Genomic DNA, 18,232 nt, shown 5'->3' with positions numbered 1-18,232 from the left:
GTTTCCAGCTTCAAGGCGGCTTATGTGTGTGTGCTGCGAAATGGACCGACTTGCACTTAAAGGTCCCATGGCATGAAATTTTCATTTTATGAGGTTTTTCAACATTAATATGAGTTCCCCTAGCCTGAATATTGTCCCCAAGTGGATAGAAATGTTGATCGGTGTAAAACCGAGTTGTGGCTGTCTTTCTCTGCCTTTGAGAAAATGACAGGCCAGACTAGCCAATCCTGAAGTCTCCTGGTTTGACGTCCAAGCAGGCACGGTTTCCTCCCTTTCCTCCGCCCAGAGAATCTGGCACGCCCATGCAAACGCTCGTCGAGAGATCATTGCATCATTGCTTGTGAACGAGTGAACGCTGGCAGTTTCTCAGTGTTTGGATGTACAAATGAAAACAGAAGTCTTTTTTCAGTTCCTTCTGATCTGTGATCAGTGATTTCTGATGTGTAGCTAATTATTTATTATTCGTGCACACAATGCGGCTTCTCTCTCTCCAGACAGAACGGTGTTTTCGTGTTTTATATCTTGTGAGTCAGTGTTTTTGTACGTCCTCGTCGCGTCTATCGGTTCTAAAATGTGCATACAGTCATGAGTTTCTGCTCAACATCAGCAGAGATAAACCTCACACACGCCGAAGCTCGGCCTTCAACATCCCCGACCCACAGTACTGCATCTGGCCCACAGCGGAGGCACCAAACGCGGCGTGAGATTAAGCAGAAGGGGGGTAAGCTTGAGCATATCCGGGCTAGCCAGCCTAGCCCCACAATAAACTGGATTACATCCGATTACTGCTGTTGTGTCTTTGTTTGCGCTGTGTACTCAACGCGCGTCACTGACGCTTTTATTTTATTTTAAAAATAATGCTATTATCAACACTTACTTTTAACTCGTTCATCTCGACAGCTGTAATGGTACTTTGCATGTGTTACAAAGTTGGTAGAATAATGATGAAGAGACGGACTCGGTGTGACTGTTTATTCAGAACTCTCAGATACAAACACAATAAACTCGCGCTGACTGACAGCGCTCTCATAACTCAGTAGTTACTATAAATAACTTTGTTAGCAATCGCTGAGCTCAGTCTCTGATACATTAGTGATGTCCGGTTCGCGAACGATCTTTCTTTTGAACCAGTTCTTTTTAGTGAACCGAATCAGTTCACCAAATCGGACTGAATCGTTCTAAACGGTTCGCGTCTCCAGTCAGCGCTGATCCATAATTTACTAAAGTTACTAACTTTCTGACATGAGTGACAGTCCCTCCGACTAGAAATAGACTAATAACCTAAAGTATATGCTGTAACTAAAACAGTTCAGACATGCTGAGAACTGATGTGAAGTGAACTCAGGTCCATCCGTCTCCCTGGCAGACTCGTGCCTGCTCGTGCCTCGATAAACCACGCCCCCTCCGCTCATATAAAATGCAAAGATGTCAGCCAATCACAACAGTGGGTGTTTTTACTGAAGTCTCACAGCAGACACGCCTCTTGAAGCAGGGCATTCAGCCACAGGGCAAACAGCAGTATAGAAAAAATGCCTTTTATTTCTAAATTATGACATTTTATGATGTAAAAGTCATACTAACAATATAAGTACAGCTCAGGAAACATTATAAAATAATAGAAAAATGCCATGCCATGGGACCTTTAATATTTTAGGCTTCGTGTGCGTGTCTAAACCATCAAATAAACAACAAACAGCCGGTGTCAAATTGACCGGATTGGAGAGTAGGTATTTTAACAGTTTATATCTTAAATGGGCGTAAATAGTTTGGAGAAATAGGAGAATATGATATTATTAGTTCTACATTCGATCGGTCTTAAAGGGGCAGCGTCTAATAAACCTGCTGACGATTGAGCCATTGATTCGAATCGAACAAAAGGCAAATAGAAAATATTCACATCTTTTGAATGAATAACTTTAGCTTTTATACGCATTAATCTATCAATTTATACAGTGAAAACTATGCAGTGTTATTTTACATTTCATTACTTTATTAGATTTCTTTGTAGGTTTGTTCTTTACTGTAATATTAATGTTAGCAGACCTTCCAAATGCCTGCACACTGGTCCATTTACAAATAGATGTTTTATATTTTTGTTCAAACTTTGCGGGTTCTTTTGCTATATATATTTTACTTTTCAGATTAGAAAGCCATGTTAATTATGTTCTTAATTATGTTTTTTTTTTTTTTTTTTATAAAAAAAAAAAAAAGTATAATAAAAAGAACCGGTAAGAATACTGTTAAAGTACCGGATCGATAAGCAGTATCGGTAAGAGTAGTAATACCATTAAAACCTTAACGATACCGATCCCTATTAGTAATACAGTGGAAATTAGTAGATTTGGTTAGCATGTTGATTTACGGTGTGCGCCCCTAAAATTTCTGGTTGTGCCCCTAAAATTTTCAGTTGGGGGCCACTGTGCTCCTAGTGAAAAAAGTTAGTCTGGAGCCCTGATGCTCCTCAGTCTGTCGCACAGACATTTACACCCATCTCCTCCCCTTCACCTCCTAGCATCTTCATAATTGAGTATTGGATTCTGTGTAGAAACTCTATTTGTGTTCTCATTGCATCTCCTTCTGTAATATGTGCTACGAAACTTTTGGTTATTATGAAGGTTTGGGGGATTTGTGTCTCAAGGATGTATCTCAAGCTGTCTAGTATGGCAGCTCGAGCACCTTGGAGCCTTTCGCCCAATCCAAAGATTGTCAATAAATTTCATCCTCAAAGTGGTCCTGACTGAAATAAGATTTTGGCCATATCGCCCACTCCTATATCAGGGGTACGTATACATTTTCTCATCATTTGAAAGGATGCTGCTGCTGATCCCTCAGGCCTGGCCTTTGTAATTGCATTATGGGTATTAAAAAAGCAGATGATGTAGTGCTGAGCTTTATATGACTCCATCAGAGGTCAGATGTTTGTTCCTGTCCACCGCTTCTCAGAGCTGGGACTGATTAAGGCCCATGCTGGTGTGTTTACTAGCACCCGTCATTGGCTTATCCTGTCCCGAGGAGGTGACGCCTTTCTAGCGGTTTCCTCAGAGGTCAAGAGGTGCAGATACAGTTCACGTGTCAGGACATGTTCAGCCCACTTCAAGCTAACCACTGAATTTTTCCCTTTTTAAAACGTAAAACACTCTCCTCTATAGAGTGCCTGCCACATTTGCAGCTGCCTTTTCTATGGAAGTATTCTTCCCATTGTTTTCTTCTTTTTTTCCAAAGTCTTTGTTTGAGAGTTAAGCTAGGAACCAAACCTGCCAGCTATGGTGAATTAGCATTACAACAAACGTGTATTTGAAGCAAAAAACTATTTGAAAATTAGAAAAAATCTAAAAGATACTAGACAGTGTACTTAATGACTTTAACGAGGGAAAAAATACAATTCCATGAATCACTGCGAATTAAATAATCAGCGTTAAAAATTTTTTTTTTTAATTGTCCCTGTTCTTAATATACAATTATTGAATCATCTTTGATTGTAATGAAGAAAAAAAACTATATGAGGGTGGGTTAGAACCTGTAACCTTCGACACAGTTTACAAAAACCACCAGACCACTAAGGATTCCGAGTGGTAGCAGCGTATCTATGTATTTATTCACTAACGGGAAGAATCTCGAGACTAACAATATATTTGACGCAAATTAATGCAAATATTATTTGCAAATAGTCCCAAAATGATTATTTCCCAACTAGAATTAGACCTAGAATTTCGTTCACTGTTCTGTTTCTTTATGCTTTATAAAAATAACAAAATTGGTCCCCTCCAATGTTCAAGACATGGTTACGGCCTTTTGAACATTTCTGAACAAGCTTATGATTAAGCTATATCCATAGAAATATTTAAGTAGTCTAATGCTGCATTCACACCAAACGCGAATAGAGTGTCAGGAGCGAGTGATTTCAATGTTAAGTCAATGGAAAGGCGCGTTGACGTGCGTCTGGAGGTCCTGCGGCGCGATAGACGCGTTTCGCCTCATTGAGCGTCTTGCGCGAGTGGTACTTTTGTGCATTCACGCGTTTGAAGTGAATTCGCGTCTGACGCCCGAGTTGAAAAATTTTAACTTTGGCGTCAATTTGCGCCGAGTTAACCAATCAGGAGCCTGCTCGCTGCTGTCACGTGGTAAAGTGACGTGATGAGAAACCCTGCATAATTTAAAAATACTACTATTGTGACACAAAATGAGGTTTTAAGACTTTTTCAGGTGAGAATGTAGTTGTTTAAAGCTCAAATCTGTGGTTTATATATAAAGAGAGCGGCTATTTAAAAAAAAAAAATCTTGTGTTTTTGGAGTTGCGATCACCGGGCGCTCAGCGCTCATTAACCCTGGCGAGAGCAGCCTTTCCTTGGCTAGTCCCTCTGACGTTTGCCGCTGGCTCTGATGTCTTGTAGTGGTTCATCTTGTGTGGATCTAACGGGCGATCTTTGGTGTCATGAATCTATAATTTGTTGTCTGCCAAATCTTTTTGACTGAGGGCAAAGAGAAGTTTTATAACTTTATTTTTTTTAAGGATATTTAAATATACATGCAGTGAAGATGATGTAGGAGTCGCCTGGACCACATTTGTGTGGCTATTAATGCTTAATATATATTTTTAATGAAAAATGAATAGAGGCAGAGTGGTGTTTTGACATATTTCTCCTGGAGTGCCTTGAACGCGTGTTTATTTCGCTTCAAATGCTCAATTTATGTGCGCGTCCAATTCGCTGTAGACGTGTGAATGGATTAAAAATGTTCAAGCGTCCAACTAGACACGGTAGACACGATTTTGACGCTCTTTTCGCGTTTGGTGTGAACGCAGCATAATGCCGCTTTTCCATTACCAGTACCAGCTCAACTCGACTCGTATCGGCTCAGTTTTCGCTGCGTTTTCTATTGCAGATAGTACCTCCACAATAGTACCTGGTCGTCATATCATGGGGCAATGAGGAACGAAAAGCGACGCCGCAGGACATTTTTCATTCCTCATTGCCCCATCAAGCTCTCGCTGGATCCTCTCTTCGGTAACCAAACAAAGGAAACCTCCTCGTTTGACCACGGCGTATTCTTCCGAGTTGCCATTATAGTAATGGGTATATCACGCAATGTCTGGCCAAACTATTTAAAAATGGCGGGTTATTCAGGATACTCCGTCTGGTGCGTGCAAAGATGATGCAGTGAATAGTGACGATTCTCTCTGACCAATCAGCAGTCTGCTGTGTTTTCACGTCACATTTTAGTATCGCCTCAGCTCGCTCAGAACCTCGCCGGAGGCGATACGAAAAAAAGTATCTGGAAGCAGGTACAGGTACAACTTTCACTCAGTGGAAAACCAGGTGAGGCGAGGCGAGCTGGTACTGAGTAGTGGAAAAGCGCCATAAGAGTATAGGGAAACTTACTCTATATCATTCAAAGTGCTTCATGGGAGTGGGTGGGTGCATCTTTTGGTGCGATGCAGTTTTATGCTAAGAATTTCACTCTTGAACATGCTTATTTAAAAAATGAGTTGAAACAATGAGGGTAGATGGTAGGGGTGTAATGTAAATTACATTAGTTATTGTTAAACTAAAATGTTATGTTATGGGTTTGTTTGCACTAATAAATGCAGTTGCCTACCAGCTGCAATAACCAATAAAACTTCTTAACCATATATTTTTTTTTTCTATATCGTCATAAATATTATCGCAAATATTCTTGAAATATTGTGATATAATTTTGAGGCTATATCGCCCACCCCTAGTAGATTGCTTCAAAAGCATATACCTTCAACGTTGTAGCTCATAGTAGTTCTGTCTTGAAAGGTTGTTTATAGTTCAAAATCAATTCCGGAGAAAATGAATGAGATTTTTGCTTCTGTAACCCGACTGTTGCACTCTATTTCTTGTTGACTGTCGTCTGTTTCTCCCAGCTATCTGTGTTCCATGTGTGGTGGCCCTGTTGTGTCTTGTAACCCTCCTCTGAGGGCCACCTGTTCCTTCAAGGCCACGCTCGCATTCCTCATTCCCCAGCACATGTGTGCCCGCGCTGTGCTGAGTGCATCCCAGACAAAGAGGCCTGGCAGAAACACAAGCAGAGATGGGACGCCTGGAGATTATTCTGTCATCTCTCTCGAGCTCTGCCTCTGAGGGTAAAGCCCTCCTATCACATTGACCACACGGAGCAGTCAACACGTCCTGGCGTGTTTGTGTGGGTTGTTAGGGACATGGATCGGTGACCCAGCGCTGCTCAAAAGACGCCTGTGTGATTAACTCTGACATGTGCATTGCTGTGGAATGACGGCAAGGCTGTTGAAAGCAGTTTTGATTTGGAAAGTAACAGGAAGCAGATGCTCATGCTGAGGTCTGATTTGGGGGTTTTCTCCATTGTGAAAACATTTTCCATGTTTGTCATCTTTTTATGCCCACTTTCATTCTGCATTTCGTCCAATTTCATTCATGTGTAATGTTAAGGAAACAACTGTAAAATTAGTTGTGGTGCTTCTGCTCAGACTTGGAGTTATGGGTAAAACTTAGAAGGATAGTTCACCCTAAAATTAAAATTCTGACATAAGTTCCAGAGGGAAAAAAATATTCATTATGGCAGGCAGAGAAAGTTGTCCAATTTACTGTCACTCCCTCTGCCATTGTATTAGAAACTCCATCACAGCTGGTTTGTCAGCAATTTGATGCCAAGATGTTATAAATGTGCATATTTGAGTCTGTAAGATATGTATGTTTTTAAAGAAATTAATACTTTTATTCAGCAAGGACACATTAAATTGATCCAAAGTGCCATTTAAAGACTTTTGTAATGTTAAAAAAGATTTATATTTCAAATAAATGCTATTCTTTTGAACATTCTTTTTATCACAGAATACTGAAACAAAAAGTTTCCACAAAAATATTAAAGGGTATATAACACACACAGTCTCATGTTAATCTAGAGTACCTATAGTAGTGTTGCATGCTTCATATCTCCCAAGAGTCTTTAGTTTTATCATATTTATAAAAGACAGATACGCTGTACCGATCCTTTCTGAAAACAGCCGAGCTTGTGTAGGTGTGCAGTGGGCAAAGCTAAAGAGTCACACACACACACAATACATCATGGCATTATCCCTTGATAACTTTCGATTCACTTTACGTTCGTGTTGTTCACATTAAATGCACTTACGCGGCGATTGCCAACAGAACACAGACGTTTTAATGTGCGCAAGTGCTCATCCAGGCACAATTTCGCCCTTTATGATGTCATAGAGGCCCATATTCGGAAAAAAAGCTTTCCAAAATTCATTCGAATCCTGAAGGAGTGTATGTGGCACAGAAATACTCCGTCATACGTCCAACTCGGTTTTTAGTTTTTCTTTTTTTGGCCATGTTTAGCATGAGAATCAATACTTTAACAGTGTAAATAAGTGAATGCATGAAATAGCATTTAGACTACCTCCCCAGATGTGTGACATGTTTTACATTATTTTGATTGCAGCCTTAAACGGTTGCAATTGCTATGATAGGTCAAGGTGGTATGATAGGTATTCTTTGGAAAAATGCAATGAGAGCTGGTAAATATTAACTCCTCTTTCCACAGGCTTGACTATGGGCTGTGTCAAGAGTAAAGAGGACAAGGGTCCTACACAGAAGTACCGACCAGATCCCACCAATCCTACCCCTGGTTCGCACATGGGTCTCTACGGACCAGACCCCACCCAGATGGGCCAGTCACCTGCCCTGAAGGGCCCCACCAACAACTACAACAGCCGCTCAACTGGGCTCACCCCATTCGGTGGCTCCTCCTCTGTCATCACACCCTTCGGTGGAGCCTCCTCTTCCTTCTCCACTGTTGCTGTGAGCAGTCCCTTCCCTGGTGTCGTCACAGGTGAGTGGATGAGTGGATGAGTGATAAGAGCTCTACCTGAACCTCTGTGAAGTAGCTTTGTCTAAGGAAACAGGAATTCCTAAGAAACCATATCATATGTCTGGCCTCATGGATCATGGGTTTTGATATTTCTCCATTCCAGGAGCCTCATTTATAAAACGACTGAACGATTGATTTGATCTTATATGGAATGGATTTTATCCTACATCAAAGTGAGGTACAAATCAGGATTTATAAGGCAGAAACTGACATGAAATAGCCTGTGTATGCCAACTTAAGATCATGCCTACAATCTTTTTGCCGTGTATGTATGTAATGTATAATATATTTATATATATATTTATATTAGGGATGCAACAATACAGTTAGTCCACGGTTCAATACATTCCTCGGTTTTTAACCACGGTTTTCGGTTTGGTTCTGTTCTGATGGCTTGTCACATTAGTTTTTTGTTATTCTATTCTTAGGCGACAGGAACAGCAAGAGGTTAAAGAGAAAAAAGACTATTTTTTTATTGCAACACTTTCTTTATTTTACTTAAAAGAATTGAAAAACCTTACTTAAACTTAAAACTTTACTTTAAAAAACCCTTGTACACATTCCTAGTATATTGTAAAATATAAAATAAATGTATATAAAGATTTACACTGGCAGCTCAGAGCTGTACAGCAGCATTTAAGTATGAAATTGCATGAATGAATGTAAAAATAAAACTACATAGACTTCACTATAAAATATACATTGATTCTTATTAAAGCTACTGTATTAGTTTTTCAGTCAAGAGCAGTGAGTGGTTTTCTCTTTGTCTTTTGTTGTTGTATTAACATTAAAGGGATAGTTAATTCAAAAAGGAAAATTCTGTCATCGAGAAATGAATACAGGTTTGGAACAATATTAGAGTGAGTAAGTAATGACATAATTTTAGAGGTGAACTGTCCCTTTAAGGACAGTGTGTTCACTACTGCACTGCTGTCAATTTAAGACCTCCGTGCATTTAATATACAGACACACGCGATTTTACTTTCACTTTAGACATAACCGGCTGTGTTTATGTTAACCTTGTGTGTGACAGTATTAGCGCAGTAAGACGACTACTTAGTTCAGTAATCATATAGTGACATTCAGTAACATATAGTGTTCCGTGAGTATAACTCTACCACTAACGTGTGATGTGAATGTATGTTGCGTTGTTCAGTATTGGGATGGAGGCAAATTATAGAATTTGTAGAAAAAGAATTGATTCAATGCAAATCACAAGCGCATATTGAACCGTCAATGCCGTACCGAACGGTTCAATATTATATTGAGAATTGTGGCATCCCTAATATATATATATATTATATATTAGTGCTGTGCAAATTAGCGCATTAACGTGGACGATATGTTTTTTCAGTTTAACGCATTAAAAATATTTAACGCAATTAACGCAGCGTTCGTTTTTATATCCATTTTTGCCCAGCGTTACATTATATGATCACGCTCTTATTCATGTGTAAATGCTTTTAAACAGTCTAAGTGAATGGCTTAGCGGATACACAATACAGGTGTTTGCAGCAATTTTTGGTAAACATTACAGCATAGTGTGCATTGATTATTACGTCAACCACATTTACAGTATCATTATATAATGGAGATGGAACCCCCCAAAAAGTTTAAAATAGTGCTAAAAGGCAAACGTACTTTTCCTTATGTACAGTAGGCTATATACATATGAATTCATACTGAATCAAAATCGATTTGTGCCCATCGTCTCATAAGCTAATGCTGATTTTAGGCATCTATGCTGTAAATCAACCAGTTAGCTACGGTGTTATTGCACATACATTATGCAGGTTATCTGTATTTTATGTAACTTATTTTGCCACAAAATATATTGAGTTTTCCTTTGACTAAAACTAGACTAAACGAGACTTTTAGTCGACTAAAACTTGACTAAGATACCTTGAGTTGCCTTTTGACTAAAATGATGAGACTTTTAGTCGACTAAAACTTGACTAACAATAAAAGATATGTGAGTGACTAAATATGACTAAAACTAACAAGGACATTTGGCACAAGACTAAGACTAAATAAAAAATAGGTGACAAAATTAACACTACACTATATATAAAAAACGAATGCCCCAACCCACTTTTGTCAAAAGGTGGCGCCACTGAGCACCTCCACCACGCCCGTTTCTAAGGCTTTGTGTATAAACCAGAGGAGAATATTGTTTAGTTTAATGAATTAATCTCAAAATACAACATTTTACAGAAAACAAATATTGATCGGGCCAAACAACTTTCATGCTCTAAGTTATATGCCATTCGAACAGGAAGTCAGCTATAATGGGTTGTTTGAAAAACTCATGCTCTGGAATTTGATATACTCCTCCTATATAATTAATTGGACCACTACCAAACTCGATCGGTGGCGCTATGACTTTGACACACAATTAACACATCCATGTGATCGGCCTCCTTCAATGAACATACAGCGAAAGTTTCATCGATATCAGTTAATGTAAGCATAAGTTATAACACTTCCTGTTTCCATTTATTAGCCATAAATTAATTTCCTTACCATGACCACATATATATATATATATATATATATATAAAACCTGAATGAGTAAAGTAATATTTTATTGTTTTCACTAAGGTGTGACTGATTATATTTAATAACAATTTGTTTGAACAATTTCAATATTTATATACTCATCACAGCCTCATTTTATTAATTTCATTTTTATTAAATCTGGCATCTATGGCAGTATAGCTCGTTCAAAAGCTCAGGGTCACCATGAGGATAAAGATTGTGTTTGTTTGTGTATGTATGCACTTTTATAAAATCGGAGTTCATGGAAGCCAGATGTTATGTAAATGAGACCACTAAAACAATACATCCATTATATTTCATTAAATTAGAATTACAAACTGCACTTGTAGTAGGCCTAAATAAAAGCGAGGAGAACTAATGTGATTTATTCCTCTTTGTTCAGTGATAATTTCTCTGTTCTGCTTCAGGCAGTGCTGTGAAGAAGAGATCTCTTGATACCAAGTCTTGCTCTCCCTGACTCTTTAAGAGACTGGGTATAAATGCGATATGTGTCTACAGCAGAAAACTGAAATAATTAGCTCTTTGTGTGTTCTCTGTAAACGGCACAGTTTTTATTCAGTCGGGCTATAAATAGTGTAATTATCACATCATGTCTTGTCACACGCAAAGCGCTGTTCGCGGATCTGCTTATTCGGGCAGCATTTGATCTGATAGTCTTTGCTTAGCTGCTAAATCCAGTGTGGTCGGATGGAAATCGTCTCCAGGGAAAATCTTGTTTTTAAGATCTTGTCAATGTCAGTAAGCAGGCAGAAGACAATTGCCAGAAAGAATATATTTTATGTGGGTGAGCTGGTTACACTATGTTCACATATTGCTGTTATATTCCAGGGATGTCATGTCAATACTAAAATAAAATGCAACTAGTCTTTCTACAGTGCCGGTAGTACCAAGTATTCTGTGCTGAGTGCCTCGAACCTCGCAGTCAAGCAGGTTAACTAGCTTGTGAATGTTCACTACTTGGTCAAGATGCCTGTCCTGCAGTATATTAATATAAACACAGAAATGGTGTCAAAATATCAGATCTTTTCATTAGTCTTTGCTGTTTACATCCACGCAATTTTTTTTTATTTAAACATTTTATTATAGCTCGCTAATCTTATCTAGTATGTTGTTAATTAAAGGTGCAGTGTGTGAATTTTAGCGGCATCTAGTGGTGAGGTTGTGAGTTGCAATCACCCACCGCTCACACCTCCATTTCGAAGCACACAAGAGAAACTACGGTGGCCGACACAGGACAAAAATGTTGTTGTCGGAGAGAGCGCAAAGAGTGACTAGCGCTCTGTAGAGCACTAAAATTTGTCTCTTTAGGGCTACTGTTGAAACAAAATGGCAGCTTCACTGTAAGGAGACCCGTGGTGTATGTAGATAGAAATGGCTCATTCTAATGTAATAAAAACATAATGGTTCATTATGTAAGGTCTTTATTCTCCACTAAAAAAATAGTTATATATATTATATTGCATTTCTGTCAATAGATCCTCATAAATACTACACACTGCACCTTTAATCAACAAGATTGACGAAATAAGTGAAAGTGCTTGTTCTGATTATTTCTTTGTTGTTTATTATTGGCTGTTTATGTCAATAATTACTTGAAAATAAATGTAATAATGTTTACTTAACTGAGAAATACTTGAGGGCTACAGGATGTTATGATCTGAGAAAAAAATTACATGTATACTATATAATATATGTGAAGCACAAACACACACTGATTCAAAGTGGGCAGAATGCTAGATCTAACAAACCATAACTGACGAAAAAATGTATGCACCTCCTGATGGAAATAAATGTTGTGATGTTATTTTTCTCATGAGGTGGAGGTGCAATTTTTGGTCCAGGTCTTGTATTGACAGTGCAAGAGTCCAGCTTTACTCTGTAAAGTCTCCTCCAGCACATCCCAAAGACTTTCAATGAATGTAAGGTCTTGACTCAGGTGCCGATTCATGTGTGAAAATGATCCTTCATGCTCCTCCCAACCATTCTTTCACAATCTGAACCTGATGACTCTAGGCATTGTCATCCTGGAATATGGCCATGATGTGTCTTCCTACATGGTTGTTTAAGAAATGAAATGATACACACTCCTCCATTAATGTAGGGTTAGAAGAACTGTTTCCAAACATTGCAATACCAATTTGGGTCAACCAATGACCAAGCAATGCTTCATTTTGTTCAGTCTGTGGCGTCAAAGGTCACATTAACAATTAAAGAAAAAACACTTGGTCAGCTCAAAGTGTCTGAATAATTTTGGTCCCAAGTTTGTATCAATTTTACTTGTAGTCACTGTATGAAGAATTATTTTTAATGAATAACATTAATATATGATATTTGCAATTACCATGCACATTAATTAATTTATTAATTTTATAGTTTTTGCTGTGTAACACAGTTGCAATAGGGAAATGTCACTGGTAGCAGTATCTATTGTGACAAGACTGACAACCCTAATTACTCATCGTTATCGACACTTTGTCTGCAGGTTCAAACTTGATCCAATTTACTAGCCAAACAGAAAAAACGACAGCACCCATATACACGTCATACCCGTTAGGCTTCTTGACTTGGCAGATCTGTGTGTGCTTGTCTGTGTGTGGCATAGCGGATGTAATCAGCGGGTCAGCCCTCTGTTCTTCACTAATGGATAATCTGGTCTCGGGGGGCCTGTTTAGGTTTAATCCAACCCATTCCTTTTGTCCTCCCTCACACTTGAAACCATCTCAGCTCTGCTGTCTTTCTACTTTGTGTCCAACTGGGCCATCCATAACCCATGCTTGTGAAAATCCCATTGTTTATGTAGCCAAGACAAAGAGCGAGCCGGCTAATGATAACCGACTGTAGAGACGACCAAGCCGGGAACAAAAATCAATGAACATGTCATTCAGCATGTCTATAAATGCTTAACTAAACTCTATTATGTGGCTGAAATGGCATCTGATGCTGTAATTTCGAGTGAAAAATTAAGTTACTTGGAGCAGCTAACTAGCTATTAGCGTACTATTATTGTATTGCTTGTCTGAGCCTGTGATTTGCATCTTGACACAACCTTTAAACATTCATCCTGCATTGATTTTTCTTCCAGGCGGCGTAACTTTCTTTGTGGCCTTGTATGATTATGAAGCCAGGACATCAGACGACCTCTCCTTCAAGAAAGGCGATAGATTTCAGATCATCAACAACACGTGAGTTCCTTTCCTCTGCTCATACGGTCACGTCCACTCTGGGGTGACATGGCTTGAGCATGTCATGCTGCTGTAAAGATGAAGTAAATAAGTTTGTGTGTGTATAGATATAGATCGATGGTTGCATACATACGGTGATGGAATTTTTAATTAATCAAAACTAACATTTCTTTTTCTTGCAGGATTAACATTTATGTTTTTGAAACCTAAATCTCCCCAACACTTGGGCAGCGTTTGTCTGAATCGTATTTTAATATAACAAAAGGGGAAATTAAGGCTAGGCCTGTCGTGATAGTCAATAAATCAAAAATCGCACAATAAACAAAATGAGCTTGATAATTTTTCCGTTAAGTTAATGCTGCACAGCAGGTTAGTGGAACACTAGAGACCTTATTCCCAAGTGGTGCTGTTCGTACGGGGCAAGACGTCTGACTCAAAGCCAGTTGTCGACTGTAGACGCAGTGCTAGAGTATAAATATTGTTAAAGGGTTAGTTCACCCAAAAATGAAATTCTGTCATTAATTCCTCTCCCTCATGTCATTCCAAACCCATAAGACCTTCGTTCATCTTCAGAACACAAATGAAGATATTTTTGATGAAATCCGAGAGCGCTCTGACCCCTCCATAGACAGCAATTTAGTTAACACTTTCAAGCCCCAGAAAGGTAGTAATACATCTTTAAAATAGTCCATGTGACTCCAGTGGTTCAACCTCCATTGGTTCAACTCAAAATTCTTTATTTTTGTTTGTTTTTTTGCGCACAAAAAGTATTCTCAACGCTTCAAATTAAGGTTGAACCACTGGAGTCACATGGACTATTTTAACGATCTCTTTACTGCCTTTCTCGGGCTTGAAAGTGTTAATTAAATTGCTGTCTATGGAGGGGTCAGAGCGCTCTTAGATTTAATCAAAAATATCTTCATTTGTGTTCTGAAGATGAACGAAGGTCTTACGGGTTTGGAACGACATGAGGGTGAGGAATTAATGTCAGAATTTTCATTTTTGGGTGAACTAACCCTTTAAGTGTCGACTGGAGACGCCCCCAGGTAAACTTTTATGTCAGGTGCGTAGGGGAAAATCTACCACAATACCAACCCCCAAATTTATTTAGTTTGTATACTTGTATAGTTCTCTTTTGTGAGGACCAGTTTGAGTTTTAGCCCATCTGAGTGAGGACCTTTCGGCAGGCCCTCACTTTCTGACACCCCTTTAAAGGGCTGTGTGAGGGTTAACATTTGGTTTTAGGGTTGAGGTTAGTTTTAGGGGCTAAAGTAAGGGGTTGGGGACTGCATTATATCAATGAATGTCATAGTCATACAAACGTGGATATTCATTTTTTTTTTTTTAATCCATCATTGTTTTCCAAGCTCATGGAAGGCGAAATCTGTCTGGGTTAATGTGGTTCCATAATGGGCCATCTGTTCAACCACCAGCCAGGTCTAGCGTTCAATAAATGCTCACCGCTCAAATGTTTTCCCTCTGGAACGACCCTGACATTTTAATCATACAATTCAAATTCCTTCACTTCCCCACATTTTTACTGTTGATAACTCAGCCTGCAGACACTGGCTTGTTGCTAAATAGTTTTCTGTTTGTGGTGAAGGACATTGAGCCTGATAACTCGGTTGTGTCTTTTGCTTTGGCCCATAGAGAGGGAGACTGGTGGGAGGCTCGCTCCATCAACACGGGGCAGAAGGGCTACATTCCCAGTAATTACGTGGCCCCTGCAGACTCAATCCAAGCAGAAGAGTAAGTAACTCCTCTCCTCCTGTGCTTATCCAATCATCTCATCCCTTCATGCCGTAATTAAGAGAGCGTGATGGCCAGTCACACGTACGCCCAGAGCCCTGGTGCTGACAAACACACCAACAAACGCATGACTGCGAGACAAAAGACTCTCTCTTTTTGAGTTGCAAACTTTACGTCTGTCTCTCTTTCAGTGTTACTCCCTTCTTCACCCATATTATTTCACTTGGGTTTTTTCCGTTGTACTTCTCCATACAAGTTTTGCTTTCATTCTTTGCTATTTTTCAGTCTGTTTTAAACAATTATTTTACAGTTTTTTTTTAAAGTCAGTTTTTGGTCTTTAAAATGTAATTTAAATTTAGACAATTTTCATCAGGATCATATTCTTTCATTAAAGATTGTTTTAATATTATCTCTGACTGAAAGATGAAAATTAGCCCATGATTTACTCATCCTAGGTGTATGACATTCTTCTTTCAGACGAATACAATCGGAGTTATATTAAAAATGTCCTGGCTCTTCCAAGCTTTATAATGGCAGTGAATTGTTGGGTCATTTTTGAAGTCCATAAAAGTGCATCTATCCATCATATAACTGCTCCACACGGCTCCGGGGGGTTAATAAAGGCCTTCTGAAGCGATGCGTTTGTGTAAGAAAAATATTCATATTTAAAACTTTATAAAGTAAAATATCTAGAAAATCATAAAAATCATATCTGGTGTGCAATGTCGTCAGCATTTTGAACTGCACTACTCTTTTTCTGTAAGTTGAATACAGAAAGCGATCGGCCGGAAGCTAGATATTTTACTTTATAAAGTTTTAAATATGGATATTTTTCTTACACAAACGCATGGCTTCGCTTCAGAAGGCCTTTATTAACCCCCCGGAGCCGTGTGGAGCAGTTATATGATGGATAGATGCACTTTTATGGACTTCAAAAATGACCCAACAAGTCACTGCCATTATAAAGCTCGGAAGAGCCAGGACATTTTTAATATACAACTTTATTCGTCTGAAAGAAGAATGTCAAATACACTTAGGATGACTTGAGGATGAGTAAATAGTGGGCTATTTTTCATTTTTGGGTGAACTAACTCTTTAAGTTCAGTTCATTCTAAAAATCAGTTCAAACTGTCTATTTCTGTGAATCGATTCTGATTCAGTAATTTGTTTGTAACCATCTTTACAGAGGCCTTGTGGCTTTATTGTATATTATAATATGCTTATTGGCTCGCATAAATTAAAATTAATGAACATGATTAAATATCATTCTGTTTATTTAAAAAAAAAAATTTAATATGCCTTGATTTTTTTTTTTTTTTACTGCTTTATAACAAATCAAGATATAAATCAACAGATATCAAGATAACTGATTTGAACTCTTTCATATAGGCTTCAAGATACACTACTGTTTGGGGTCAGTAATAATACGTTTTTTAAAGAAATGAATTTTTATGTATAATTTTTATTCAATTCATTAAATTGATAAAAAGTGATGGAAATGACAAGGATTTCTATTTTGAATAAATGCTGTTCTTTTTAATTTTATATTCATCAAAATATCCAGGGAAAAAATCATGGGTTATCTATTTTTAACATTCACCATCACAGGAATAAATTACATTTTAAAATATATTAAAATAGAAAACAGTAATTTTAAACTGTAATATTTCATAATATAATCTTTTTACTGTATTTTTGTTCAAACAATTGCAGTTTTGGTGAACATAAGAGACTTCAAAAACATTAAAACATCTTACTGACCCCAATTTTTGAATGGTATTGTATACTCAAATACGTTTTTTTTTTTTTTTTTTTTTTTTTCGTTTTATCTATTATATTTTAAAATGAAATATCTTTCTTATTTTTCCAGTTATCTGGACACTGACAGGACCGATTCAGAACAATTTAATTAACTCAAGTCAGTTTTTCTTTTCAGTGAAAAGCACATGTCAGACGTTTAGTTCATCAGACTGCCTTTTATATGTTCCATAGCATTCCAAACTCCACGTTAACATGGCTGGGCAAGTGATTTATTTTCATTTATTTCCATCCCACAGATGGTACTTTGGAAAAATGGGTCGTAAAGATGCTGAGCGTCTGCTACTGGTTCCTGGAAACCAGCGGGGCACATTTTTGGTCAGAGAAAGTGAGACCACTAAAGGTAAGTGAATTGCTATCTTAAGACATGAACAGCGCTGCTACTCAAAACCAAACCAAAGTAGAAATATTTTGAATCCATTCCATCCTCTCATCCTGACAGGGGCTTACTCGCTCTCAATACGGGACTGGGATGAGATGAAGGGAGACAACGTGAAACACTACAAAATCCGAAAGCTTGACAATGGAGGCTATTACATCACCACAAGAGCTCAGTTTGACACTTTACAGAAACTGGTGAAGCATTACACAGGTTAGCACGTTTACTTGGGTCAACTTTTGAGTCCGACTGAAGTTACACGTATACATTACCATCCAAAAGTTTGCGGCCTGTAATATTTTTTTAAACTGTTTTCTAATTTATTATATTTTTAAAATGTATTTTTAACTCAAACTTGTATGTAGTGTAGAAAAACCTGAAGAAACAATATTGTTTATTGTATCTTCTTTCAATTCAAATGGACATTAACTCTTTCCCCGCCAGCGTAAAAAAAAAAAAGTTGCCAGTCACCGCCAGGGTTTTTGATAATTTTCACAAAAATGTAATGGATATCTGAGCATGCTAGTCTGACGTCATCATACTCAGATTCTAGTCAGAATATGAGTCTGATACTGCTCCGTTGGGCTGTGATTATGGGGCGTGTTTCAGCCGAACCAGGAAAGACCTCGATTGGATAGACCTGCAACCAATCAGAGCGACTGACTGAGTAAGT

At 38.2% G+C, this 18,232-nt stretch overlaps 1 protein-coding gene across 2 annotated transcripts in view; it reads left to right on the top strand.

Annotated features, from left to right (window-relative positions):
• Positions 1-18,232, top strand: part of yes1 (YES proto-oncogene 1, Src family tyrosine kinase) — a 48,714-nt gene that overhangs the window by 11,676 nt on the left and 18,806 nt on the right. For both annotated transcript variants that reach the window (XM_079819874.1, XM_079819875.1), the window contains exons 2-6: positions 7,546-7,833; positions 13,514-13,613; positions 15,264-15,362; positions 17,420-17,523; positions 17,623-17,772. In XM_079819874.1, the coding sequence (XP_079676000.1) occupies positions 7,554-7,833; positions 13,514-13,613; positions 15,264-15,362; positions 17,420-17,523; positions 17,623-17,772 (733 nt within the window). In that variant the 5' untranslated portion in view covers positions 7,546-7,553. The remainder of the gene's footprint in view (positions 1-7,545; positions 7,834-13,513; positions 13,614-15,263; positions 15,363-17,419; positions 17,524-17,622; positions 17,773-18,232) is intronic.

The sequence above is a fragment of the Gobio gobio genome, assembly GCF_949357685.1.
Source record: "Gobio gobio genome assembly, chromosome: 6".
Lineage (NCBI taxonomy): Eukaryota > Metazoa > Chordata > Actinopteri > Cypriniformes > Gobionidae > Gobio > Gobio gobio.
The sequence above is the reverse complement of the archived record's forward strand: the minus strand, read 5'-3'. Positions and strand labels throughout refer to the sequence as shown.